The sequence below is a fragment of the Coturnix japonica genome, chromosome 2, assembly GCF_054131305.1.
Source record: "Coturnix japonica strain WE chromosome 2, WE-NBRP24, whole genome shotgun sequence".
NCBI lineage: Eukaryota > Metazoa > Chordata > Aves > Galliformes > Phasianidae > Coturnix > Coturnix japonica.
In genome coordinates this window covers 123,715,109-123,742,628 of record NC_140664.1, presented here as the reverse complement: position 1 = coordinate 123,742,628, position 27,520 = coordinate 123,715,109, and the positions used below count along the sequence as shown (strand labels likewise).

Genomic DNA, 27,520 nt, shown 5'->3' with positions numbered 1-27,520 from the left:
TCTACATATGATCAGGTCACTGCTACACAAGCCACATGGAAAAATGTAAATTACATTTTGTACTTGAAAAGTTCTCTTTCCCATGTCCTGTTCATGTAATCATTCTGCAGTAAAAATAAAATGCATATATTTCATGGAGTCTGTAGTAACAGTGTTCTCAGTAGGGAACTGCAGGGTTAGGTTCCCTTTGCTTGACCTTCCCCTTGTAAAATCTTGTGTTACTTTTGGATTCTTTAAGTCCAGCTTCAGTAAGCAGGTAGAGATTCACCCCATGACAGATGAGTATAATTCAGTAGGCGGGGTGCTCTGAGGAAAAACTATGTTTGACTCCTTAGTAAGTGCTACAAATATGAATGTATTGTATTATTATAGATTATATACAAGATATAACACATTTCTTGATTAAATATCTGAAATATCAGATACAGTAACATTTTATTCATTTTATTTTCTGTACCAGATACTCTGGAATGTGTCCTATGATGTGCTCAAATAAAAATATATATATTGTAACATTAGAAAAAACTGGACTATGTGTTTTATGCCACAATCTCATTAAATAATCTCTTCTTCTAATAGAAGTATTACAACATAAATATAGAAGAAATAGAAGGTTCACAAGGAAAACTTTTGAGGTATTTACGTGACAAACTGCAGGAGAAGGAGTCCATAATTGGAGAACTGAAGAGAAAACTGTGGGAATATCAAGTAAACAAAAGGACTAAAATGGTATGTTAAAAAAAAACATTATAAACTTATTACCAAACCCAGGAACATCTGAACACTGAAAAATGTGGATGGAGAGTTTGGCAGAGAGGAATTCCCAAGGACAAGTGTAGAGTCCTGTATCTGGGGAGCAATAACTGCAAGCATCACTACAGGTTAGAGACTGACCTGCTGGAGATGAGCTCACAGAGAAGAATCTGGGTGTCCTGGTGGGCTGTGAGCAGCAGTGTGCCCTTGTGGCCAAGCAGGTCAGTGGTATCCTGGGGTGCGTTAAAAATAGAGTGACCATCAGGTCGAGGGAGGCAATCCTCCTCCTCTACTCTGCCTTGGCAAGGTCATTCCTGGAGTGCTGTGTCCAGTTCTGGGCTCCTCAGTTCAAGAAAGGCAGGAACTTTCAGTGAGTAAGCAGAGGTCCACAGAGATGATAGGTGAATTGGAGCATCTCCCGTATAAGGAAAAGCTGTTTAGCCTGGAGAAGACTGAAGCAAGATCTTATCAGTGCTTATTAAAAAAGGGCAGGAGTCAAGTGGATGTGGACAGGGTTTTTCAGCAGTGCACAGCAACTGAACAAGGGATAATGGGCACAAACTGGAACATAGGAAAATTCTCATGTCCATACAGACATGAGAAAGAACTTCTTTATTGTGAGGGTTGCAAAGCAGTGGAAAAAGCTACCCAAGGGTGTTGTGGAGTCTCCTCTGGAGATTCTGAAAACCTTTGAGGATACTTTCCTTTGCGACCTGCTGCAGGGAACCTGCTTTAGCAGAGGGTTGGACTTTGCTCTCCAGAGGCCCTTTCAAAACCCTACAATTCTGTGATTTCTGGTTTCATTATTTTCCCAGTAAAAATAAATACAGGAAAATATTAGAACACACGTGATATCTCTTGCTATAGGTAGGTATTTTGACTAAAGGAGTCTATAGTACTCTATTAATGTCACTCAGTTCAATGTGATAGTGTAATCAGTGATAGTTTGACTAAGAGGTTATATATAGTGTATATAGTGTTTCTTTTGATCTGTTTTTAATAGCATAAAATATTTTATAAGATATTCTTGTAACTCCTCAAAAAAAAAAAAAAAAAAAAAAGAAAGAAAGAAAAAAAGAAAAAAAGAAAAGAAAAGAAAAGAAACAAAACCTGTTTAAAAATGTAATACTTGGATAAAATATTGCTCTCAGCACTATTTTATTCCATTTCAGTTACAGAAAAGCCCATCTCTGTACTTAAATTACTTCTCTTGTTTTCTTTGTTCCTTCTGAAATAAATCATTTTCTTCTTCAGAACTGTGTTGTTGATCATTTAAGTTGGCATTTCAGATGTACAAATGAAGATCAAAATCCTTCATGTTTAATTTTTGTTAACTCCTGCAATAGTTCAACAACCACTTGGGTGTAACCATTCATTGACATGAGAAGTCCCTTTGAATAATTTTCCCCACACCAATGTAGACATAAATAGTTAGCTAGAATGGCTGAGAACTGTTTTAATTATTCATCCTGTAGCCTTCAAACGGGACACTTAATTCAGTTACATATTTCTGTATATCATTTCCTTTTCCTTTCAGTAATATAAACATGTCCTTCCCAAGTTAACAACTCTTGTCAGCAGTTCACTGAAATGTGAGAAATCTGTAATGCCTTTTTGAACTTCACATATACTTTAGTGTGATAAAAAGCAGTCTCAGGTTCTACAGAGGTTTTAGCTAAGCCTGACCGTAGATTGCTTTTTGATCTCAGCTCCCTGTGCATCATTAAAACGTATGGTAGTAATGAAATCTGAAAATGCCATCTTCTGCGGGCAGCCACATAAGTTAGACAGTGTTGCCTGTAAAGGGGAAAGATGGAATCTCAAATGTACCCTCTGTGGAAACAAGGTATCTCTCTCCATTTGGAATTGATAGCTATGCAATTCTAGAACAGGATTTTTAAGCTGTGTCAGTAGTTCTTGTTAACAGAAGGAAGTGATAGTAATTCATTCTTGTAACAGTCTGTTAGCTACAACAGTCAACAGCAGTACATTTTATTTCTTCACTGCTTCATTTGGGCATCTTCCACTGCTTATTGGGCATTTGCTATTATTGGAGGTTTTGCAAGGCTTTAAAATAGTGAAGCAAAGAAAGGACTATAAATGGCAATCATAGAATCATAGAATCACTCAGGCTGGAAAAGACCTTAAGATCATCAAGTCCAACCACGACCTAACCATACCACCCAAACTAACAACCCTCCGCTAAATCATGTCCCTGAGCACCACATCCAAACAGCTCTTAAACACATCCAGGGATGGTGACTCAACCACCTCCCTGGGGATCCTATTCCAGTGCTTAACAGCCCTTTCTGTAAAGAAGTTTTTCATGATATCCAGCCTAAACTTACCTGGTGCAACTTGAGGCCATTTCCCCTCATCCTGTCACCAGTGAGAAGAGACCAACCCTGCTCTCACTGTAAGCACCTTCCAGGTATTGGAAGAGAGCGATAAGGTCTCCCCTCAGCCTTCTTTTCATCTGTCTAAACAACCTCAGTTCCCTCAGCCTCTCCTCATGGGCATATTCTCCAAGCCCTTCACAAGCCTTGTTGCCCTTCTTTGGACCTGCTCCATCACCTCAATGTCCTTTCTGTACTGAGGTGCCCAAAACTGAACACAGTACTCGAGGTGAGGCCTCACCAGTGCCAAATACAGAGGGAGGATGACTTCCCTAGTCCTGCTCATGGATTTAGATGTCATTATTCTGAACAAAAATCTTAACCAAGATTTTTTACCAACCTTTGTGTAATCTATGAAAGAGGTAAAATATTCCTTGGGCAAAGCCCTCGTTAGCCAGTAGGAGATCTCAAAAAATACATTGAAATAAGGAATTAACTCTACCTGTTCTCTGAGAATTCTGCTCTCACACAAAAGGGAGCATTCTCTATTTTCCTGTTGAGGAATTTGCAATGAGATGCCTATTCTCATTCCAATGTTATGCTGTTTGAACTTCTTTTCCAGCTCTCACTTGCCTTAAAAAATTGAAAGGATTTATCTGGGCCAGTGGTAATTTGTTAGTTCCACCCTTTCTGACGCCTCCATTTTGTTACATTTAAAAGACCAGAATAGTTGACATAATAAAATACAGTGTCCAAAAGATGAAGTGCACGGGAAAATGATTGGAGTATGTTATTAGAGAATCTTGATCCCCTGAGATCTCCTGGAGGACTGGAAGCCCTTTTAGAATATACCCATTAGCAGAACTGAAGATACGAGGGTAATAGAAAAGTAGTATCTTGTGTGCAACCAGTGGCCGTACTAAAACCTTTCACTTTCAACCCTGACGTTTTAAATATAAAAGTGAAACAGTTACAATTATAAATGTGCTCTGTAACATGTTATGGATATATGATTTTCCAACAGTAAATGCAAATAAACAGGAATAATCATTTCCCCTGCAGCTCTAAACTGCCGTACTTTGGATCGTTTTTATGACGGCTTGTACAATTGCACCCTCTTGTGGTGTAAATAATAGGCTTTAAATGCCTAAAATACAGCTTTGGAAGGAAAAAGGAGATGATCATTTAAATGACAGGTTTTCAACAGCGATTTTGTTACCAAGGCAAATTCATAATAAACCAACAGCAATAACAACTTCAGTTTATAATTTTAACTGAATATGCTCAAGTGCTGTATTTTTTGGTATTATATTAGAGCATCAGCAATTTTCATTGTATATTTTTGCAGTAAAAGTGCAAAAATCCTACCTGTTTTTCAAGCACCCTTTTAGTTATCTTGTGTGCATACAAAATTCTTTGAGATACCAAAGAGAATAATAAATAGCATAATAAATATCTGTATTCTCCCACCTTTACGTCAAGAGCCATTTGCCTTTAAAATTGTCATTATAGGTGGATAAATGTAGTATAAGTTTTTTATGGCCCAAAATTATGAATGCACATAAATACCTTAAGTACCTTAAGTACATAATTCCTTATGTATGTAGGTAACAACCTTTATTATGTCACTTTAATGACAGTGTAGTTGGATTTATTTAGGCTTAGCATATACTTCTATTTATTTATTTGTTTGTTTATCTTAAAGTAGTAAAACTGTTAGAATAGAGATAATAAAATAGATAAGGTGAGAAATGCTGAAGTCTCTTGTCTAAGCCGTGTCATAATTGCCTTCCAGCCTCCAGCCCTTTTTTCTTACATCTTAAAAGTTCCCCAGTTTAAGCAAGCCAAACGCTACCGCTGTGGGCAGATGGTAGAGAGCACATTGCTACAAAACCTGCCACTCAAAGTGTAACAGATGACTGTAGCTACAGAAAATTGTCCCTTTGTTCATTTTGCTAATGAGTGTCCTCATTGCAGCAGGAGCCTGAATAGTTAATGACGTGCAGTTCTGGTCCCTGGCAGGCGGTGGGGCTACAGCTATAGGCTGCCTCGGTAACGTGCAAAGTCCAAGTGGAGAAAGTGGTGTGTGGGGTGTTTGTATCCTTTCACTAGAACACTAAAGGACTACGCATACACTTGTACTTGTGGCACCGTTTAACACTTATTCACGGGATTCATTCAATCGTTTGGGCTTTATGATAAACTCAAGGTTCTTCTCCGAGCATCGGCAGTTGCTCAAATACCTCCTGAGGAACAGAACAAATGGACCTCAGCCTGTGAAGAGCTGTAACAGCTTCTTAGAAGCTCAGTGGAAATCCAGAGTTGGTTTTGCAGTGGGTTGAGTTGGCTACAGCCAGAGCAGAGTTAGTTAATGCTGCAATACTGCACGTGCTGTTCTTGTAGTGCTGCTATTTCCTTTGCTTGGTGCAGCTTCTCAACACAAACATGCCATCTAGTAATTACCATGTAACAATAATTTAAGTTTCTTACTGCACAAAGATTGTTTAAGGTGAAATACTGTTGAAACATTTTCCTCGAGTTTCTGAAGATGCCTTGCATTCGTAAGAGTAATGTTTTTGCTAAGAACACTTGCTCTTTATGTAAACTTTCTTCAGTAAAGGATGGGGAAGCGCAAGCTTGTATGAATTACTTTTCAGAACTCTTTGCATTTTATTTACACAATTTCTTATAAAACCAATGAAAACATTGCAGCCAAAACTTTGTATAGAACAGTGATAATTTGTTCTGGTTACTGTGAGATCAAAAATGTTTTTTCTGAGGCAAAACAGAAAGTTCTAGACAAAATGTTACCCCTAAGTACCTTCCAGTTCAAGTCTCTATGCCATTTGAAAACCTCAGAGTTTTGTTTTCAAGTAATTTTTTTTAAACAGAGTTCATATTTTTACTGAGCAAAGCAAACGACATCCTAAATTTTCCTTAGTAAGCAAAGTAGCTGCTGTCTGAGTCTTCTCTTTTGTGTTAATATTTTAAAGAGATCCAGGAGTTAGTTAATATTCCGGTATTACTATAAAGATCCGTGCCAGCAATGAAAGCTTTTCTATAATTTTAAAAGAAATATGTGGCAGTAAAATCTAGACAGCCATAAGACAGTATATTCAAATGTTTTCAATAGCTCTGAGACCAACAAGAGAAAAAGAGTAGCTGTCCCAATAAGCTTCAGTTGCATAAGAAGTCTTTTCCATAATGGACGTGGCAAGATTTAAACAAAGGACACGCATAATAAAAATGTAAATGAGTTTGCTTTACTAAAACTATAACTTTAAAGTCTTTTGTTGTATGTTATCCTGGAACCTTCTTACAAGGTAATCACTGTTTGCATAGAGATTTAAACCGTTGTCTTCAATAGCATTAAACCCCTGCACGGTCTATGTGTGACAGGCATGCAAAGCCATGTTAATGTTCAGAATATGAATTGCCTCTGGGTGGCTCCGACACCAAGTAGCAAACCAACTGTGTTGATATCAGAAGGCCTGATGGACTCCATGCGGCTCCCAGCCTGAAAACTTCACCGCTTTGACATGTGATGTGCTCCTCATGACACTGGCAGCACTGTCACTGAGAAATGGCACAAAGGCAACAAGCCCCCCTCCTTAGCCATGCACTTTGCAACCCCCTGGTGTTGCCTGTCCGCAGCCTCTCCTGCCTGCCTAGTTACGGACAGCGCTTCAGAAACACGGGGGGAAGTGTGGGTGGATAGGCCCCAGCTGCCTTCCTGGACTCAGCCTCCATAATAAATTGACCTGAATGATGAGGGCACACAAACAGTATGATATGCATTATTCCTGTCAATAAAACGTCCCCATGTGTTATAGTCTTTGTATATAATGTACTGCAGCCTTTCTTCTTGCAGGAACCTATTTAGAGCCTCAACTTTTTTCTATTCACATTATGACTCTGTAATAGAATTCAGAAATTATATGATACTGTGTTGTATAATATTATAGCAGTGCAGCATACTGAAATCCCTGATTCCTTACTTATAAATTCAAGGCACTGCGATCTTTTAGGTCGTCTTTGAAGACGATGACCGTGGAAACAAAAAGCTTGAAAAAGAGAATGAAGAGTTCAAAGAAGAGGTTTTCAGGCTACGCAGTGAGATTGCTCGTCTTGAAGATTCTCTGCAACACTCTGAAAAAGAAAAGCGTGCATTAGGTAAAACTTGGAGCTGATGTGGTTCGAGATGTTCAGCTGAAATGTTGCTGAAAGTAGGAATTAATTGTTAGTGCGCTTCAGAAGGATGGTGACTTATTTTTGGGCTGTTGTTTTGTTCTGGTATTGAATGCTAATTTTGTATGTATTTGTACAGAAAATCATACATATTTATTCTAATTTTAATGCATATATTTACATATTTTTATTTGATGACAAAGGAATATTTGCTGTGGCTTTTGAGACTTGTAATGTTGCCTAGCAATGCGGTTGAATTTATATTTTGGGGCGGATAAGTGCTGTAAAGTTAGTGAAGTAGAACAGAATTATATGTCAATATTTTTGCTTTTAAATGACAGTCTGCTATTTTATCTTCATTATATGAAATTCTATCTGGGGTAGTTTTTGAGCTTCTGCAGAATATCCAAATGTACACTTTTCCATCTAATTATAGTACTTCTGTGTTTCTGTGCAAGTTTTCTAGCAGAAATGGTTTCTCTCAAATAATCTATCACTACTTTTGATATTTTTGCTTTATTACAGTTCTGAGAAGGAGATTTTTTTTTTTTTCCCCAAAATAAAGTACAAAATTGTATATTTTCTTTATGAAATATTTAATGGAGAACTGGAAACTATGGCAATAAATTCAAATTTGGCTGTTTAGTTTTATAACATCCATGTGGTTTAGACCCAGTATTGTCTTTAATAGGTGCAAGATGAATTTGACACAGAAAAAATTCCTGATTCCTGTTTATCATCTGATTCAATGGTGCTTCTTATCTTATAGAAGTTTTGTGTGAACAATAAAGAACCACCTGCTAAAACACTTTGTACTGGCTGTGACTAACAGCAAGGATGTCCAGAATTAGTATTGATGAAAAGCTGTGGGCTCTCAGTCACACTTGGCTCTTGAACTTACTTCTCAATCTCAATTTGACCAGCCAAACAGCAGGAAGAAGGCTGTGAATGTCAAGGGCAGTGATGAAGGTCATCATTCTGCCAGGACTCCTCCACTGTGCATTCCATTGGGTTTATAGACTGACCTGAAGCAAACATTTTGCATACAATAATGAAGGCATATAATTTCATGACATTTCCCTTTCTTTCTCCTCTTGTTTTCAGATAAGCAGGTTCAAAGAATGCAATTAAAAATGGAAAGTGATGAGCGAACTATTCAAAAGGTATGGTAATTTTTACATTTGTGAGCTACAGTCCTGGAGGAACATTAACAGGCTTGGACTGTTGGCAGAGTACAGACCACATAATGCTAGGAAGCTGAAAAATAGTCTTAGACTTGAATAGTATTATGTTAAATTTTATGGTAGTGTGACTCACTGTAGAGCAATAATGAACTGGTGTTCCTTTAATCAGTATGGTTGTTTCTTGGCCCATCCTACTGCATAATTTTGTTGAAATACAGTGAAAGTTCTGAACCTCAATATACAACACTAATTGATTGACTACTTTAGTTTAGAAAGAAACACATTCAATTATATTTTGAAGGCAGACTAAGAGCAAATAACTAGTTACATCCACCAAAGGCCTTTTAAGTAACATACGATTTATAAAATATTCCATTATCCATGCATAGACCCATGACTATTTGTGACTTATTATTTATGTGTTATCTAAGCAAGACAGTATCTGAGCAAGGCATAAAATACTACTTTCTAAAAAGTGTTTCTAGTGCTAATATCTGTTTGGTAACAAATGACAAAGCATGGACAGGTCTCAGTGTTGGTATAACTTCTAGATATCTTTCCAGTGGGCTTTCTGTCTTGTGACAGTTCTCAAATGACTTTTATTTTCTGCAGGGCTCAGATTTCATTCCTGAGATCTATTCATTTTTAATAGAAAACTGTAAAACAGTCACAAATCTTCCAATAGAGAACGTTCCTTCTGTGAAAAATCCCCAAGAGATTCTGCAGAAAACTCACTTATCTGTGGTAAATCTGAAGGGAAATAATGACATTTCTTTGTGCTTATTAAGGATTACAAAATTCTTGCAAAACTTAATGTTAAAAAAAAAACAAATTGAAGGTGAACTAAGGCACTGGAATTCTAAAGTCATCCCTTTCGTTGGCTTTCCTTGTGACGGTGGATGAATCTGCCTTCTATGACCAGGCTTCCCACTCTAAAATACAGAAACCTACTTATCTGTAAAGGACTATTGAAAGGTTAGATTCATTAAAGTTTAAAAAAGAGATGCTGTATATGAAATCTAAAATTGGAAATGAGAAATTAGTTGGTCAACCTACTTCACTGTGCTGTCAAGGAAGGGATGCTTCTGTTAGCATTATGTCTGCTAAGGTTTGACCATGGTCAGGAATCCCCCTCAGGTTTGAAATCTCATTATGCTGAAAAGAAAGTGCCAGTCATCAGTTCCTATACTATGTAATTCTTCTTTTTCAAATGCAAATAATAAGTCCAGTAATTTTTATTGTACATTATTTTACACCCTTTCACTTACAGGAATTTTTCTCCCAAAGTTTACTTTTTATTTTCCTTTTCTTCACTTCATCTCAATGCAATGGAGGTTTTTGTCTCACACACTGCATCTTCTTTCAGATTCTCCCTCAGCCAGGGGATTTGAGCAGCAATGTAGGAACTCTTCTACCTATCCCTCATGTCATTTCAAAGTGCAACATTTGTGTAAATACGGATCACACGCTTTCATCCCAAACTTCCTCCAGTACCACAATCCATACATGTAGCCCTTCATGACTGCTGCACTTTCTGTCAAGTAGGTAAGACTGAAGTGCTGTCAGAAGCCTTTGGAGCAGTCCTTCTCATTATAATTCTGATAACTGCATATATAAAAGAAAATATATATATATACAGTTCCATAATATTCCATTACTGAAGTTTCTGATATTTTTTTCCCCTTTCCCATTCTGCTCAGTGGTGAACTTGAGGATGTTTGAATAGATAGCTCTATATAGCAGTGATTTAAGTGCTCATTTACACTGTGGTCTGATTGGAAAATATTTTCTTTAAAGAAGAGCCACGCTCTCTAGAGTACAGGCAAGGATTCTTCACATGGAGAAAGGAATATTTCCCTGAGTTTGTTCATTGAATAATTACTGAGTATCTGTGTTTGGTTTTTATGTGTCCATGTGCATTGTGTGGGTTTGTAGTTTTGTTTGTCTGGTGTTTTTTTCTTGTACTCTAATGTAAAATTCATAAACGATCCAGCAAGTCATAACACAGCATTCCCCTTTCTCATGCAGTCACAGCTCCGCTATGTCATGAAGCTCATGCGTGAGCATTCTGTATCTAGTCTCATGAATTTCATATTCTTTGAGTCCAATGGCACAGCTTGAACAGAACTGGTGGCTTATTCTCATCACAGAGTGGTAGTTAAGGCACTTTTCCATGACTTGGGATATTGTAATCAAGGCCCATAAAACTCCCAGAGGCACACAATGTGGGCTGCCCTGATTTGTGGCTGAGCATTCCAGCTTCTGGGTTATTGTGCTGAAGGGGAGCATTTCTCCATTTTTATGAAAGAAAATGAATGACAGTGTTGTGTTCAACGTTGTCTGGTTTTAATAATGTTCTAAATGCAAATTCAGTAAGCAACAAACTCTGCTCCTTGTCACACTAGGAAATATAGATGTTTAACTTGCTGGTCCTGACTGACAGCAACAGTGACAGCTCCAACCCAAGGACACTTTGCTGTGCAGTGTAATGTTTAAGTGTGTTTGATTCTAAAACTTCTGAAGAATCTCTGAGAAATCCTTCTTGTGCTCTTCTGTAGGCACACCCCTTTGTCCCTGGTGAGACCAGATGTATCATTTGCTGACAAATCTTATTTCCTGCAGATCTTTTAGAACTCTGCAAATTATTCACAACTCTGCCATCTTTTCTACAAGTGTGTACATGTCTATAAGACACATTTCGGAGAGTTCAAATCTCTGTTTCTGATGTTTTTGTCATCTTTCAACCTCCTGTGACATCACACTCTATTTAACTTATGTCAGAAGGCTTTTATGTACGTGACTCATGACACTATTAAATCCCACAGGAAAGTGGCTAGCTGTAAGTCAAGATCCCTATCTACTACCAGCACTAATACAGAAATGTTAGTCGATGTGTCATCTCATGATCAGGGAATTGTCTCTAGAAATAATTTTCAGAGAATTATGCCTGCATGGAATACAAAATCCAACATTAGTCTTCATGTGTTTGCATTTTAGTTGGTTGAATTTCAAGAACAGATGAAGGCAGAACTTGAAAATGGAAGATCATTAGGAGAAAATCTGGTAAGATATTATTTGTGTAAACCTTTGTTTGTGTGAACCATCATTTATTGAAAATATAATAATATATTCAAAGCTTTTTCAATATCCTGTAGACTGAACGTATGTGTTCTTTATGTCAGCATGTCGCTTTACAGGTGAAAAAGCTATTGCGAATTTATGTTAGAGTTTTGTTTTGTGTGTGTGGTATTTTGAGAGGGACAGATATAAACAATGCTACTAGAAATGTTTAGAAGAAAAAACACTAATATCTTGTTTTAGACAGGCTTGAAAAACATTTAATAAATGTAACATTATTTGTAAAGGCTTACGGCTGCTGTTAACAAATGCCGTAGGCAAAGATACAGAGTTTTGTCTTTAAATATTTTTGTATTCTGCATTAGTCTCATAAGAACACAGCCTTTTATTTTCTTTTTACATGATCCAGGAACTTTCCAGACGGCTGGTCCTTTATTTTGCCATTTGACTTTTTTTTTTCCTAGCCTGATTTCGTACTGGCTTTCACACTGATCACCACTAGTATGTCTTTGTTACAGTAAACTGACTGGGTTTATTATAATAAAAAATAAAACACAGCTTGACTTGCGATCTAAATGTGCTGGAAAAGAATATGATACTGTTTAGAAGAGAAAAGGTTGTGAATAGAAAATCAGTACCACTTCAGTTATTTAAACATTTGCTTTTCTGCAGCTTGTCAAACTTTGTGCCAAGTCATAGCTGCTGCACTTTGTTTTGTTAATCTCAGCACCATGTGTCGTGGGCTTTTTAGCGAGGGGGCCAATCCTGTGCTCCTTCCTCAGTTCTCAGTTTCAGTGAGTCTGGGTGAGTATTGTAGGACTGTGGTTTTTTTAAACTGGAGGAAAACAAAATACAACATTATAGGACAGGGCTTTCAGATCAGTTTACAAAGGTGAGCAGCCACCAAATAAATTCCCTGCTAAATGAATCCAAATCAACATCTTCATAGTGAAAATAGTTTTCATTGTGGAAAAAAAAAAAAAAAAAAAAAAAAAAGATACATAGATACATGCACAATTCTTGGAATTAGGAAGTGATGAATGAAAGAATTTTAAATCGGCCTTTCTAAACTTAGCCTGCTAAGGCAGGGTGTGCTGACTTGCTCACTCTTCAGTGCAAGCTGCTCTATAAAGAAATATCTTTTGGGAAAAATGCAGAGTAGAGAATCCTGGCTGGTGCTAAGAAGTGCATTCTGATCTGTTGATTTGTTGTATCGTATATTTATCAAAAACACTTGAACACAATGTTGTTAGATGGTAAAGCTGGGGGTTGATTTGGTTTCCTAGTTTGTTTCTGAACTGATTTATAACACGAGAAGAACTCAGACTTCCGGACCTGAAATCATAACTGAGGTACCTGGAGAAATAATTTTAAGTTGCAAATTGAATTATGGTAGTTCTAGAAATCCCTTAGGAACCTCCAACACTGAAATTTAGGCAGTTGCGATTGATATATCCTTTATATATATTAAAAACAAACAAACAAACAAATCCACCGGAGACCAAAGCTTTTAATAATTCATGAGTAAAATAAAATAGTTTTTAAAATGAATAAATATTGATTCTTAGACATTCAGTTCTATTTTCACCCTGGAGTAAATTCCATTTTTTACCTCAAAAATACTTCATCTTACTGAAAGAACTGCGAAAGCGTTCCTAGCTCAGAAATGGTCCAAGTTCCAAACAAAGGAGTGCATGGCAGCCCAACCTCTGTAAAGGATACTGAGCAAGACTTGGCTTCATTCTTCCCTCTCCACCCAGTTCTCTTTGAAGTCAAGCACACAGTTACCAAATATATAGGACTCACTTTGTGAGCATGGCTCTAAGGTCCCATGGTACCTCAAGATAAACATGAAATGTATGCATTGCAACAACTTATGAAATGTACTGAAGATGCCTCGACTACCCCGCGATGCCCACTAATTTAGAGTATTTCTTTTTGTGGCCTTACCTTTTCATTGTGTATCATCAAACAAATCATCACAAAACATGAAAGAAATACAGCAGTAATGCAGTAAGGCTGACAGGTTGGTGCAGTAATGTGCACAGTTAAGTGGCACATTATCCTGAGGAAAACAACAAGGGGTAGGCTCAGTGCAAACTTGCACGCTTTGCTCATTGAGACTTGTTGTTGGTACTCTGAGTGCATACAAATGTGGGAATGAAAGATGGACAAGCAAGAGAATAAAAACTGGCTCAGAGCACATTGATCACATGAGGAAGTGAGTGCTGAATGTCAAAAGTGCATTGTATGTAAGGCTGAAATGTAATGAAAATATAAATCCTATGACATATGGTGGAATAAAGCACTGGCACTCTCAAAAGTTCTCTAAGAACTAGAAAGCTTTTAAAAGGTTGCCATGAAGATTATTATGTGAATTAATTAATTTCTGTATTACCACGCACTTCTGCATATTTTGACTTTGTTGCAATAAATGTTAGAAAGTGATACAGAATGACATTTCCTAATTGTATAAATCTTGGCAAATGTAATATTGTTCAATTAAATTACATAACAGTATCAGTAACATACACAAATTTGAAACAAGAGCAGAATTCTGGAATAAATCTAAGGAGAAAAGCATTCATTTAAATGTTTTTCCTTTTTTGTCTGCTTCAATGATTCTTTCAATATTTGGGGATGGATCCCCATTTATAAATTTTGCTTTCCTGCCATGTAATACAGACTCATAATCAGCATTGAAAAGTAACACAGAAATGACTGGCTCTGTTACAGCTCAGTGCCAGCCAAGGAGTTGCTGTTATTTTCTGATGCTGTTAACAGTCCCAGTTCATATTCAGTGGAGATTTCAAAGGCAAAGTGTTTTTCTAGTTATCGTGTCCCCTGTCTGTGAACTGAAAAATAATTTTGCCTTGTCACAGACTAAAATTCAAATGCATATTTATACGACTTTTTCTCAATAGAAAGTCATTTGCCTTTTGAGCACACTATATATAAGATACTTCTTGTTTTCTCATTTTAAGAAAAATGGTCAGTAAATGATAACAGGGAGTTAATATTAGGCTTTTTCCAAGTCTGTGCCTATGATTTCATTCGTATTTCTCAGTAGTTCATTGAACCAACAGAAGGAGAGGAGGCACTGAAACAAAAATGCCAGTTGTCCTGGGTGGTGCACAAAAAGAAGTATACAAGTTTTTGTTTTAAGTAAAATATAACTAAATTTTGTTAGCCAATGTTTCAAAATGTCCTTCTTGTGTCATGCCTCTTTTTTAATTGTCTTAATCCAGTTTTTTCTTTTTCCACTGGTTTCCCCATAACCTTGTGTTTTAGTTGAGTAAAAGAATACTTTCCTTGTCCTGCACCAATAGCACTCTACTCTCATTACAACTTTTTTAGTCTCTTTTTCCGTTGCTTCCAGACAGTCAAGTAACATCGCTCCTAGACTTTATCCTTATCTCACTACCCCTTTGAATCTAGATGTTCCTCACTGTTCCTTGCTCTTTAATCTAAGCACAGCAAAGGTGGCAGACCATAGGGGATGATTTTTGAAAACTATGGTTAGCTGGTAAGCATAGCTCAAAGTCTGTGCATGAAAATGAAAGTCTGTCTTCGTGTAATTTTCCAGAGCCCGAAGTCATCTGTCTACTGAACACTCTCAAACAAGTGTACTAATTCCGCAGAGTGGTTCATTCACTCCTTCATGAGTATTTGAGGATGTTCTTTAACTTTCATGGGATGTATTCATAATATCAAAATGAACACAGACAATCACTGTAAGAACAAAGGACTTTTTGATGATTCATTACCCCTGAAGTTAGATCGAATTCAAGTTTCATAATGTACTTCTTTCAGTGGAGGACTGCTGATATCCCTTGTCTTCCTAAAAGTTGAAATGATATTAAAAACAAACAAAAAAGCCAGTGCTCAGAAGTTAATATCTAAATTTTTCTCATCAGCCTGACATTTGAAGCTGAATTTCCTTCGACAGATATTTCACATATCCTATTAATCAGAGTTACACTTTGAAATCTATGGCATGTGGTGAGAACGAGCCATATGCTGAGATAAACTGAACATCTTGGATGGTTGGAACACATGCAATGTTTGAAAGCAGCATGTGATTGCCTTAAAATAAACAAACACACAAACACAAAACTATGGTATACTAGTAGTAACAATCTATCTGTTGGACTTCTTATAGCTCAAAACACTGTAGCAGGAGGAGATTTTGTCCAAAGTCAAACAAAGATGCTTAGATACCATGAGAATTTTCTCACTACAGAATTCTTCCTGCTCTTGCGTAGGTGCACATCGTAAAAGTGCAGGGGTTGAAAATTAGGTCTTCACCAGAAACTTGGCTGACATAGCTGTGATGTTGAAAGGTGAGGGCATAAAGAACTCTAGGCACTCATTACAAGGTTTCCATACTCAAAAAGCCCAGGTTCAAGTGTTCCTGCCTGTTTAGACTCCTACCAGTGTGCTGTTAGAACTGCCAGCAAGCCTTGCCCAGGGTTGGACTTGTCTGTTTGGAGAGCAGAGCTTTAAGCTAAAGGTAACACAGACAGCTGCAGGGAAGGAAAGGCATGCAACTGAAAAGTTAGAAGAAAATTCTAGATTATATAAAGAAATAGCACTTAACACATATGCATGAATCATTCTTCAGATCTCATTTCTTATCCCACAACAATTTGATTACATAATAAGGTTTGTTTCTTCAGTATTTTATTAGGCATAATTTTTTGCTTTGTTCCTCTTGCTTCTTTTTGTAGTTTGTGAATTTTCCTCTTAGAACTGTGTCAAAAACAAATGAGGAACTGAAGGAGCTCTGGATTACAGTTTCACCTTTACAATGTCCCATCTCTTTTTTCTCCTGTTAGAAATGTTTTGATGAGGTTGAAACATTGCTTACATTTCCTGTATTTCTTTAATGCCTGATTCTCCTGTTCTATCCTTTATTACCCCTGGCCACAGATTATTATTTGACTGACTTAGTACTGCCATTTCATAATTTTTTTCTTTTCTTTTCTTTTGTTTCTGTTAACTGAATCTCCAGGAGTATTCCATCCATAACAATTGTAATTCTATTACAATTTTACCAGTACTCATACAGTTGTTCTTTCCAGTGCCTACAACCCTTCGTAATTGCTATTATGCTTAAAAACATATCAAAGATAGTAGGATTTTGGCTTGGTGAATTGAAAATTATTAAACCGGTACTGTTTAGTATTGGCATTGATCAATACTGTATTGATCCTGCATGAGAGTACATGAACCTTCCTCCTCCTCTCCTCCACATGCTTTTCAAAAAGTAGTTCTTACAAAAAGCAATGCACGTTTATTCCTTTCACTCTCTTAAGTACACGCATAAATTCCCAGCCCTGACCACTCTTCAGTGACCATCCTAAGGGCCACAGTGTGAACGTCAAGGCCTAACCAGACATACTGCCTATGTAGGACAATGTTTCTAAGAAAGTACAGAGAGTTCCACGCAGCCTCTATGTTTTCAAGATACAGTCTATTTGTAATGAATAAAACAATAAATGATACTGATGTCTCAGATGTATAGGGTTATTACATTTTTGAGTGCAGATTTGAAGGAGAACGATAGTACATTAAGTAAAGTAAAATTACTATTCAATTACTATTAAGTACACATGTGGTGTTAGATGATATTTTGTTCTGTGTTTGGACTGTAGCAGACTTGATTGTACAATTCTGTTTTGTAGACAGAGCAATTGGACACCTGCATTCACCTTACAAATTTTTATGTATCTAGATAGGGATTTTATTTACATTAAAAAAAAAAAAAGAAAGAAAGAAAAAGGAAAATCCACTTCATTATAGATTAAGATATCAAAAATAATAGGATATATGTTTATACTGCTTCTGTGGTAGCTGATGACTGCGTAAGGCACTACTGAGCAAAGAGGAGATGGATGTAATTTTATTAGGGAAACAGTAGGTTGGAGATGGAAAAGTACATTGTTCTACTGTCACAGGTTATCTACCTACTCTAATCAAACAGATTTAAAATATTTTTTACAATATTTTCTCTATTTAAAGCAAATAATTCATGTTCAAGAAATGTAATAGTGAGAAGGGTATTGTAGTTGAACAGTATGAGTGTCAAAGTCTTGCCATGGTTCTCCTGAAATCTGTTTCATAGCTTCATCACTTTCAACTTCATTTCTTGGTTCCATTTTATTCTCCATCTTCCATAAATTTGCCCCTTAGCTCATAGTGTTTAGTACAGACTCTGTATTTTGATTATTTTATGCATATTCATTTTTATTGTAAAATCCCATAATCGTTGTAGTTATTGGGAAAAAAATATTTGCTGAGGTTAAAATCTGTGGTTCAGATTTCAAATAGTATTGAGGCTCATTCAAGTTCTCCAAACTTTGTGAGCTTAAGAGCAAGATACATTTTAGTTTCTCAAGCAGGTGTAATTTCAGAACTTATGAAAAAAGAAATAATACTTCTGAGGCTCCCCAGTGTAGAAGATTCCCAATCAGGTCACTGTGTCTGATATAACACTCATCTGCATTAGGTAGAAAGTGAAGTCTATACATCCACTGCATTTTCATCAATCTCTGGGCCTTCATGTCTGTGGAGCCCACAGTGATCACATTTAGAATCTTCCAGGCAAATAGAAGTCTTCCCAAGGTGAATTTCTCTCTGTAATAGAAATATTTTTTGTTCTAAGTACGGTACATTGAGTTTCACCTTTCACCTTTTAAGATGAAAATGAGACTTGGAGGAGGGGCTATTCTATCAAAATAATAGTTGCCGAGTGCTCTTTCCCAGCTGTCTTTCTTCCTACTCATCAAGTTGCAGCTCCAGAGTCTGAAAGCCAAGTCTATTTGAACAGTGGATGGAAAGCATAGTAAGCACGTAAAACTTCAATTATTAGATTCCGGCTACTCTGCATTTTCTGGAAATTAATTATATGTTTTATTACAGGTAGAAATATCTGAAATGTGTTTCCCAAAATGCGTTTCTTATAATCAACAAGTGAATTTGCTACAGAAGAGCAGTACTTCCCTACTGAAGTTAAATATTGGAACCCTTTGATAGGATTCATATTTTGTTTTCCAGAAGACAATAGACTTTTTTAGCAAGGTTTAGATCAAGGTTCAGTTCTTTTAGGTTGCCTGAGGTTCCAAGGTGTTATAACCATGCTGAAACCATAGTCAGTTAACTACTTCCATAGCTAAATATGTAGCTGATTTTCATCTCTACTAACCTGTAACATGTAAACATAATATATGTAGTGGATTTTTGTATTTTTGAAGACTGTTTTGTTTAGTTGCAAATAACATGCCCTCACAACTCCTGCTACCTAAAAGCTTACACAAGTAGACAAATATATAGTTATGTGCTGCAAATACTTCATTAATGACACAGAGAAAGGATTTCCTGTGGAACAGATGGCCCTTGTAGTGTTAACCAAACTGCTCATCTAAACCAGCATTGTCTGGAACCTAATGCCCTCAGGCAAGGGTCCGACCCAGTTGTGGAGAGGCACCATGCAATGATGACAGATGGTCATGTGTTGAGGCAGTCCAAAGACCATGCATATGTACCATGGGTGGCTGTTGAGAGCTCAGGTTCTCAGTGGAGATTATTCGGGAGGCTTATGGATGGGGTGTCCTAATCTGAACAACATTAATCTAACATGGGAACTTAAATCAGATGGAAAGAAGAAAGCAATAGTTTCTCAGCCCTTCAGCAGCGTTTCATTGGATAGATCAATAGGGGGCAGAAATTTGTTTCATTAGCTTCAATCAGCTTAAAGAGGATATAACATTTAGTCAATCACTCTGCTCTAAATTGAGTGACTGACAAAAATAAATACCTATAATGATACAACCCTAATTTTGAAAAGCAAAAATGAAAACTAACTAATAATTCAAGTGATGGGAAGAGGCAAATAACCTTTGCTGTTTAGATCAATTTCATATTTAATTCTGAATGAAATCTTAATTTGCCTGTCTGAGGTTTTCAAACCGAAGAAGAAGCATACAGTAAATAGCAAGGATTTTTGTGATTAAAAGTTTGATTAAGATTCCTTCCATATTAATACGCTTCTATGAGCTGGAGATGCTCTTGACATGGGGCAGGAGTTTCACTTATCTCCAAAAGTTGATCTTTTAGCCAGCTTATGTTTGCTTTCCACTTTTGCAAAGATATTTATTCTTCTTTTCAGATGGGGAGTGCATCATTTTGAGAGATACACCTGATGACAGAGATTGAAGAAGATTTTATTATTCTTTTTAAGTTAAAACATTACAATCCCTGTAGGGGATTAAAGTTAACTATTTTTTTCAATCCATTTTTTTCATACAGGTTCTTAAGGGAAGAACGGGTATAGCTCCCATTTTCTTTTTGACTTCCATCCTGAACTAGAGCTCAGAACAGCTACTGCTTCCTCAGGGGACTGTTCCAAGAGCGAAGGATCTTCCAACAACTAAAAGCCTTTAAATGTAGCTTTTTCTACCCTAATCTGTCCCAGCAGTCAGTGAGAGGATCAGTGAAGGTTACATGAACACTATTAGCCTTATATTTCAAGCATCTGTAATTCTTTAAAAGAATCAGCTGGAAATGAAATCTTAGGACTTAGAATTTCCCAGGTTGGAAAAGACCTTGAAGATCATCAAGTCCAACCGTAGTCTAACCATAGTACCCTGACTCTAACAACCCTCTACTAAATCGTATCCCTGAGCATATCCCTGACTTCAGAACTGCCCTGCAACATTATACACACAGTTTGATATTTTGTGTGTAGCTACAGTGGGCCTAATTCTGTTTTTACAGTCCTGCATTTACCCAGCTGTGTTGCTACTGAAATCCGGAGTGTTATCAGTGAAAATCAGTGTTGGAAGATGAATTTGATCATGTGTTTTTTTAAAAGTCTTTTACTAATAATTTCTATTTGCAATTAATTTAATTTGATTTTTAATAGTATGTCAGTAAGATGTCTTTATTTAAAAGGCTTGGTACTGCCTTGTATCTGCGATACTATCTGTTCTTTAACTCTGATGTTTACACCTCTGAAGTAGCCACACAGCCACCAGCACGTGTATTTGAGAGAAAATGGAATGCATCTGCAGCTGAAAAAACAAAGTGATGACTTGATTGGAAAGGGACAGGGTTTAATACAAAACATTACTGATGACTTGAAATCTCTATTCAAACGGACAAGTGTAGAACATACCAGATTCAAGTACAGTGTGTCTGTGTGGAGAACTGTGGAAATATAACAGGGATTGAACGTTTCTCTTGGAGGAAGGAATACATACTTGGATGAGGTGTGAAGAAGCAGGAAATGACTGAGGAGTGGACTGAGGCTTCTCATCTTTACTGATGTTTTTCATTTGATTTTTTATTTTCTCTGTGTAGTGTAGTCTATAACTTACAGTTGGAGAAAGTAATATCTATGAAATCTTGCTGAGAGAGAATGGTGTATTTGCTGAGAGAGAATTGATGATTTGATGGACCCATGATGATGGGTTAGTGTGTTGCAGATTCCTGACATGTCATGCCCAATTAATGGCATTCCAGTTTCATGAAGGATAAAAGTATTATAGGATACTAAACCAGGTTTTCGTGGCCACTGTTAGATTTCAGCACTGCAAGTAGAAGAAAAAGAAATTGCAATAACTAATCTGCCAGTGTAACATGAAACTGAAACACTGCTGCCTGAGGAGATAATGAAATTTCAATGGGAACTTCTTATGAAGAGAAATTGTAGAATCATTCATGTTGGAAAAAACCTTCAAGATCATCAAGTCCAACCATAACATGACTTCCCAAGTCCCATGCCCTTTAGTGCCATGCCCACATGTCTATTAAATACCTCCAGGGATACAGGTTCCACCATTCCCCTGTGCGGTCCATTCCAATGTTTGACCACTCTTTTCTCTGAAAAAATTCTTTCTAATATCCAATCTAAGCCTCCCATAGCACAACTTGAGACATTTTCTTTGTGTCCTACTACTTGTCACGTAAGAGAAGAGGCCAACACTCTCCTTGCTGCAACCTCCTTTCAAGTACTTGCAGAGAGCAATGAGGTCTCCCCTATGTGTGCTCCACTGGCATCTGCGTATGTCCTTCCATCCAGTGATCCACGCTGGAAATGAACTTCAGCTTCCTTCTAAGTCTGTGCACCTGACATTTCCTGCCCTTACACTTGATTTGGAGCTGATTAGTGGCAGGTCATCCACGCAGAACCAAAGACATTAAGGCAATGGTAATTTTCCCACTCATAGTACTAAGATGAGGTTCAGACACATAAACCTAGGCCAGGTGTATTTAACGGCCCACTGTGCTGCTTTTGTTATGATTGCCAAAGCATTGCCTAACTGTCACCATTCTTAGAAACAAAAGAAAAAATGAGCCGACTTTGAACTGCTGGCTTAGGCTACAAAATCTTTCAATTATTAGCAGAGTACTGGAAATGTTTAATAGACCAAAACTTGTCACAAGAATAACACTGCATATGAGCAAAACCTGTATTTGTTTTTGCAAGATGATTAAGAAAATAAATGTTTTACTTATGTTTAGATAACCAGTGTAGCACCTGAGCAGCAGCCTGATGAAAGGTCCCTGAATGCTGAAAATGGGGAACTGAAGAAATGTGAAGGTCAAGAGAGGCAAACCATAGCAAGGTAGTGGTCAGTATTTCCAAGACGTGCTTTGAAGACATTTGAGAAGCCCCTACATGATTTCAACCACTTCTTTTTCTGTTTTTATCTTTTGTAGAAAGAAAGCTGAGCAAAGTAATGCAATATGGAAAAAGAAATTCCAGATTGTCCAAAACAGGTGTAGTATTATAACAACGTTGATAAAAACTAAAATACAGACTTTGCAAATTATATTCATGAAAATTGAGGTTGCTATGTACATTGTTCAGTTGCGCAGTTATTAGAATCAGAGGATAGAATAGCTGGATTTTAAAAATTGGAATTAAATAGCACTGAGTTGAATAATAAACTTTTCAGCTGCTTGTAGCAGATCATAAACACTTCAAGCAGGCAATTTTGTATGATTCAGTAAATAGTAACCATTGGTTTTACAAACAAAACTTGTGTGCATAGACTAATTTTTCATTGAGGACTCTCTGTAGCATGTTTGAATGTGGTTTCAATCTGCCAAAACCCATGTTCTTTAACCAATTTGTTTCTCCGTGACTTCCTTCCTTATGCTCCTCTTTCTTTCAAAGATCTTTTTCATCTCTCTTCTTTCATGCTTTCACATTTCCTGTAATAACTCTCTATCCCAGAATGAGAGGACTTTCTTCTGCTTTTTTCATGTAGTCGCAATTGTCTTCTATGTGTGCTCTTCTACTCAGACGGTTTTCTTCTTCATCTGCCTCTGCATTCTGAAATGTTATGTCTGGAACATGCTGGTTTGTTTCCTTCAGTTGTCAAATGTAACAAAGTTCTAGCAAATGAATACTAAGTATTCCATGGATTGCTGCCCAGACATAGATAACTGTTGAGAACTGTGATCTCCATCACACCCCTTCAGCATAATTTCCTTGTTTGTCTGTTAGTCTGTGACTAATATTGAAAACTCTGGAAAAGATAGGAGTTCCTCTTGTTCTAAAGCCAGTCTTTTTACAAATCCTGACAACTGAAAAGCCCTGATGGTGTTTCAAGGGCAAGAAACACTTGGGTAGCCAGATGTGCTATGACTATTTTTATACTGGCAAGTAATTTTTCACTATGAAGAAAACTACATCACTCATATATTCTCATTTGGAATAAAGCAATCAGTTCTTCAAGATAAAACCCTAGGAATGTTCTGGCTCTTATCTATACTCGATGGGCAGCACAGATCAGATGGCATTAGGTTTGGCTCACTCTTCACTATGCAGTCCCCTGCTGCTATCTCTAGAAACCCTGAATTTTCAAACACACACATAACATCAATCTGCATCTTAGAAAAAGCAACATACATATTTGGCATCATGGTGTAAAAACACCATTCTCATCAGCCATGATAGATCCATGATAGCTTATCCACATATCATACAATCATAGAATCATGGCACCACAGGATCATTAAGGCTGGAAAATATCATCTAGTCCAACCCCAACCCACCCCCTCCTCCACGCCCACTGACCATGTCCCTGCTCTCCACATCTACATGGTTCTTCAACAGACAGGTTGTTTTCTGAGAATTTCAAGAGAGTTTCAGATCCAACTGGGCTGATACCCTATTTTATAAAGACAAATTCTCCTCCAACTGCGTACTCTACTGTACTTCAGGTGGTTATTTTCCTTTATCTTTTTATCTCTGCAACACTTTTCAGTGGTGTGAGAATGCCTGTCCTACAGATGGTGAACTGTTATGAAGGTACATCCGTTGCACAGCAAACATTTGTCCTTGTGCTTGTACAGTTTGATACAATACCCCTAAGGTCAATGGAGAGCTTCTTGTTAAGTTTGTTATTCATTGAAATTAGCCTCAAGTTATCCTCTCATCTGAAAATTATGAGAATACATTCTGTTGATACAGTGATAACATAATGACAGTCTTATCAGTGTTCTTAGCAATCATGCAAGTCTCAATAGAAAAATAAAATTCTATTATTGTTATCTACTGAGCTCTATCTTAATGAGTATTTGCTGTGTTACCTGAATGGGCAGGGACTGGAGCATTTTTTAATGGAGAACATTAAAATCAGTTGCTTAAGAAAGAGATTAATTTCTCATTTTATATGCAGCAAAGAACTTTCACATCATGGAAACAGATTAATTTTGACTAAATAAAGGCAATTAATGATAAGATACAGATAGTGTATACGAAGGAAAAACATTACTTTTTGATTCTTTTTTCTTCCTGACAGTTTATTAATGGACTGTGCAATTTACTTTTACATGACAGTAGGATTACCTGGGCAGCATATTTACCTTGAATTTTATGCCATATGTTTTGCTATAAATTGTTATTCTCTTATGTTCATAGTTTAAATTTTTAACTATAAAATATGTGAGCCCCTTTGTGACCAGAAAGACTTGTATGTGTTTATGAATATCACCAAAGACTGTGGCCTGGTGGATGTAATGCCTGAAAAAATATCTAGAGAGCATTGAATGTTGGTTGCCCCAAAAGTAATGCCCTCTATTTATTTCCAATGAAGTGACAACTGATACAAAGAGCACAATAATAGCATTTGGTAGAGCAAATTCACACCTACAAAACACTCTTTTTCAACACAGTTGCCACCATTAGCTACTCATTTCCTCCAGCAACAAACAAGAGCCTGCATGCCATGCTTCTAAAAATCTGGGCCATTGGAGCTGGCCTACTGTCACTGTCTCCACTGCTGAATCACAGCACCCACCACCTCACTGTGCTCACATTCTCTGGTTGGTCTCCAGAAACATTCAACAAGCATCAGTGAATGTCAGTGGGTGCCATTTTATCCATATGGAGCAGTTCAGCTACACTCCTTTACTTCCTATGCAGTCTCATGTCAGATGCCATTCAGTCAGACTGCCCCTCTGCTGCCATCTCTCACACGGCAGCAAAATGTGCCAGAATATTGGCAGGAAGGTTCAACCCCTACTGCCATACCACCAACATCTGCCTCTGACAGTGTGGCCAACACAGTAAAACAAGAAGCATTACTTTTTGAGAGGCTTTCTGATTGACCTTTCTAATAACAGTTCTCTTTCATTTTTCATAAGAATTAAATCCATTCAAGTTTTCCTTTACTTCCTTCTTAATTTACTATTTGTAGCTAAAAAGATCTGTGAAGTTCTGATCGTGAAGCTAGACACAAACTTTATCTCTACCCGCTCTGGTGTAACAGCTGTGAAAGGTGCTAATTAATGTAAAATGGTTTTTGTAGTTATAAATGTCACAGACTTGAGTCATATCATGTCATGTTGTCTTCTGGTATTACTTAACTGCAACTGAACTTTGTATGCTTATTTTGTGGCACAAGAGGCTGTTTAAATGTCTGTTATCAAGCTCTCATGACAAATATAGGGAAAATAATCCAAATCATCGAAACTATTACCCTTACTTAAGAAAAAAATTACCACCCTGTACAATTTTCATCTTAGTTATTTTCCCTTTGCTTACCTTAATTTAAAATTCCCGTATCAGTATTGTACGGAAAGAGGAAAAAAAACATACAGCTGTTCAAATTACCTCCTGAGCTGGACCTTGAGAAATTAGGTAGCAATTTTCATTGATTAGATAAAGTATCAGCTCTCGGTGGTTAAAGATACAGTAAATTTACAGACAGAAAAATGACAGTATTTAAAATTCCAGTTCTGTTTCTATTCCTCACAGATTTTTCCACTGTCTAGGATCTGTTACGTATGTGTTTAGTATAATATACTTCATATAATATATTAATGGCATTTTAATGTATATAGATTGCTGAATTCTTCCCAGTTATTTGCACTATTTTTGCTGACCAATAGTGTTTCCCTAACTATTTCCCCTGGAAAAGATAGTTTTCTCTAACTGGCAATTTAAAACTTTAATGTTATGTATTGTAACTCTTAAGAATGGCAGCATAATGTAAGTTCTTTTAATGTGAGATATTTTTCAGTCTGCATGCAATTAAGGACGAGATGTTTCTTAGACAAACACTGCAACGCCAGCTACTAGCGCTTCGATATACATCTCCTGGTGAAACAGTAAGTAGAGAGACAGCAGCTGGATTGTTTTCTTAATTGTTATGTTTTTATTGAAAGTCATGTTGACTTTTCTAATATAACAAGTCATAGAAGCCAGCCTATAGCGTAAAGTCAAACGCCTTTGATAGCAAAAACTGTGGAATGGTAAATCCAATGAAGGCAGATAGTTAAGGCTGGATATGCTCAGCTGCCCACAGCACAATATTGTGTACTTAATATGTGTACAGATATCGCATAAGTTTTACATTTGATGGAACAAATCACTAGGTTGACATAATGTCTATCTGCAGCACATGAAAAAGCCTTAATGATAACTTTTTCAGACTGTGAATTTGGACTAAAACTATAGACTTCCCCTTGTTTCACCTGACAGAAAGTAGAGGGATTAGAACTTTAAGACTCAGTGCATTTCTTGCTCTGTGGGCTACTCACATTGTATGTCTTAGCACAGCAGGGAGAGCAGCTCCTAAAAAGTTATCCATCCTCCTCCTATGAGAGTGTGTATGAGTCAAGAGTGGCATTTAGACCCTTTTTGCTGGAGAGGTTTAATAGGGTGAAATACACCCTAGATTAAGGTACAGAACTTGCACAGACTTGTTACTTCAGTTACTCCAGCTGAATTTTCTTCTGATAAAGGAAGTATATCTCATACATTTATACATACATAGGATATTAATATATCAACTTTAGTTGCAAATATATTCAACTCCTCTTGTAAATAAATGGGCAATTCATGAAAAGACAAAGTATATTCTTCTGATTTATAAAAGATTATGCATTGCAATTCCAAATTCAATAAGAGTAAAAAATGTTGCATCCTTTTCAAAATCTTTTATTAATGTTTATTTCTTGCTTATCAGCTCTTATGCTTAAACTAAACTGTATTAAAATGTGTTTAATATATGTCTGGTCTGCCATTTATAGATGGTTTGCCCTGTTTGTTGTATTGAAAATGACAGAAAAGGCACAAACAGATTCAAAGCTGGCTCACAGTTACCTTCAACTTCGGTAAGCGTTCTTCTTTTTCGGAACATAAAGCTTAGATATTCTCTGCAGTAAATGGGGGTAGCATTTTTGACAACTTTGTGAAGCATAAGACTTCGATGTATCCAGGAATCAACATTCATCATTCTCATAATGGGCAATTGTTTCAGTGAAAGAATTTCTCAATGTCAAACAATGTCTTGTTGCTGAGACAGAGATATTTTTCTTTACAATATGAATTATGATTATGTAAATGCATTTTACATTATAGTAATATTTAACATATTCATATCTTCCAAATGTTTGATATCGTGTACATGCAGTAACATTTATGTAAAGCAATCTACATTCAGTTTCAAAGCTAGTGTA

General features: G+C 36.8%; 1 protein-coding gene across 1 annotated transcript in view; it reads left to right on the top strand.

The window, feature by feature from the left end:
* C2H10orf67 (chromosome 2 C10orf67 homolog) overlaps nt 1-27,520 on the top strand; it is a 35,966-nt gene that overhangs the window by 5,179 nt on the left and 3,267 nt on the right. The window contains exons 5-12 of the mRNA XM_015853298.3: nt 580-729; nt 7,118-7,262; nt 8,382-8,440; nt 11,459-11,524; nt 22,067-22,170; nt 22,265-22,324; nt 26,080-26,167; nt 27,092-27,175. Of these exons, the coding sequence (XP_015708784.2) occupies nt 580-729; nt 7,118-7,262; nt 8,382-8,440; nt 11,459-11,524; nt 22,067-22,170; nt 22,265-22,324; nt 26,080-26,167; nt 27,092-27,175 (756 nt within the window). The remainder of the gene's footprint in view (nt 1-579; nt 730-7,117; nt 7,263-8,381; nt 8,441-11,458; nt 11,525-22,066; nt 22,171-22,264; nt 22,325-26,079; nt 26,168-27,091; nt 27,176-27,520) is intronic.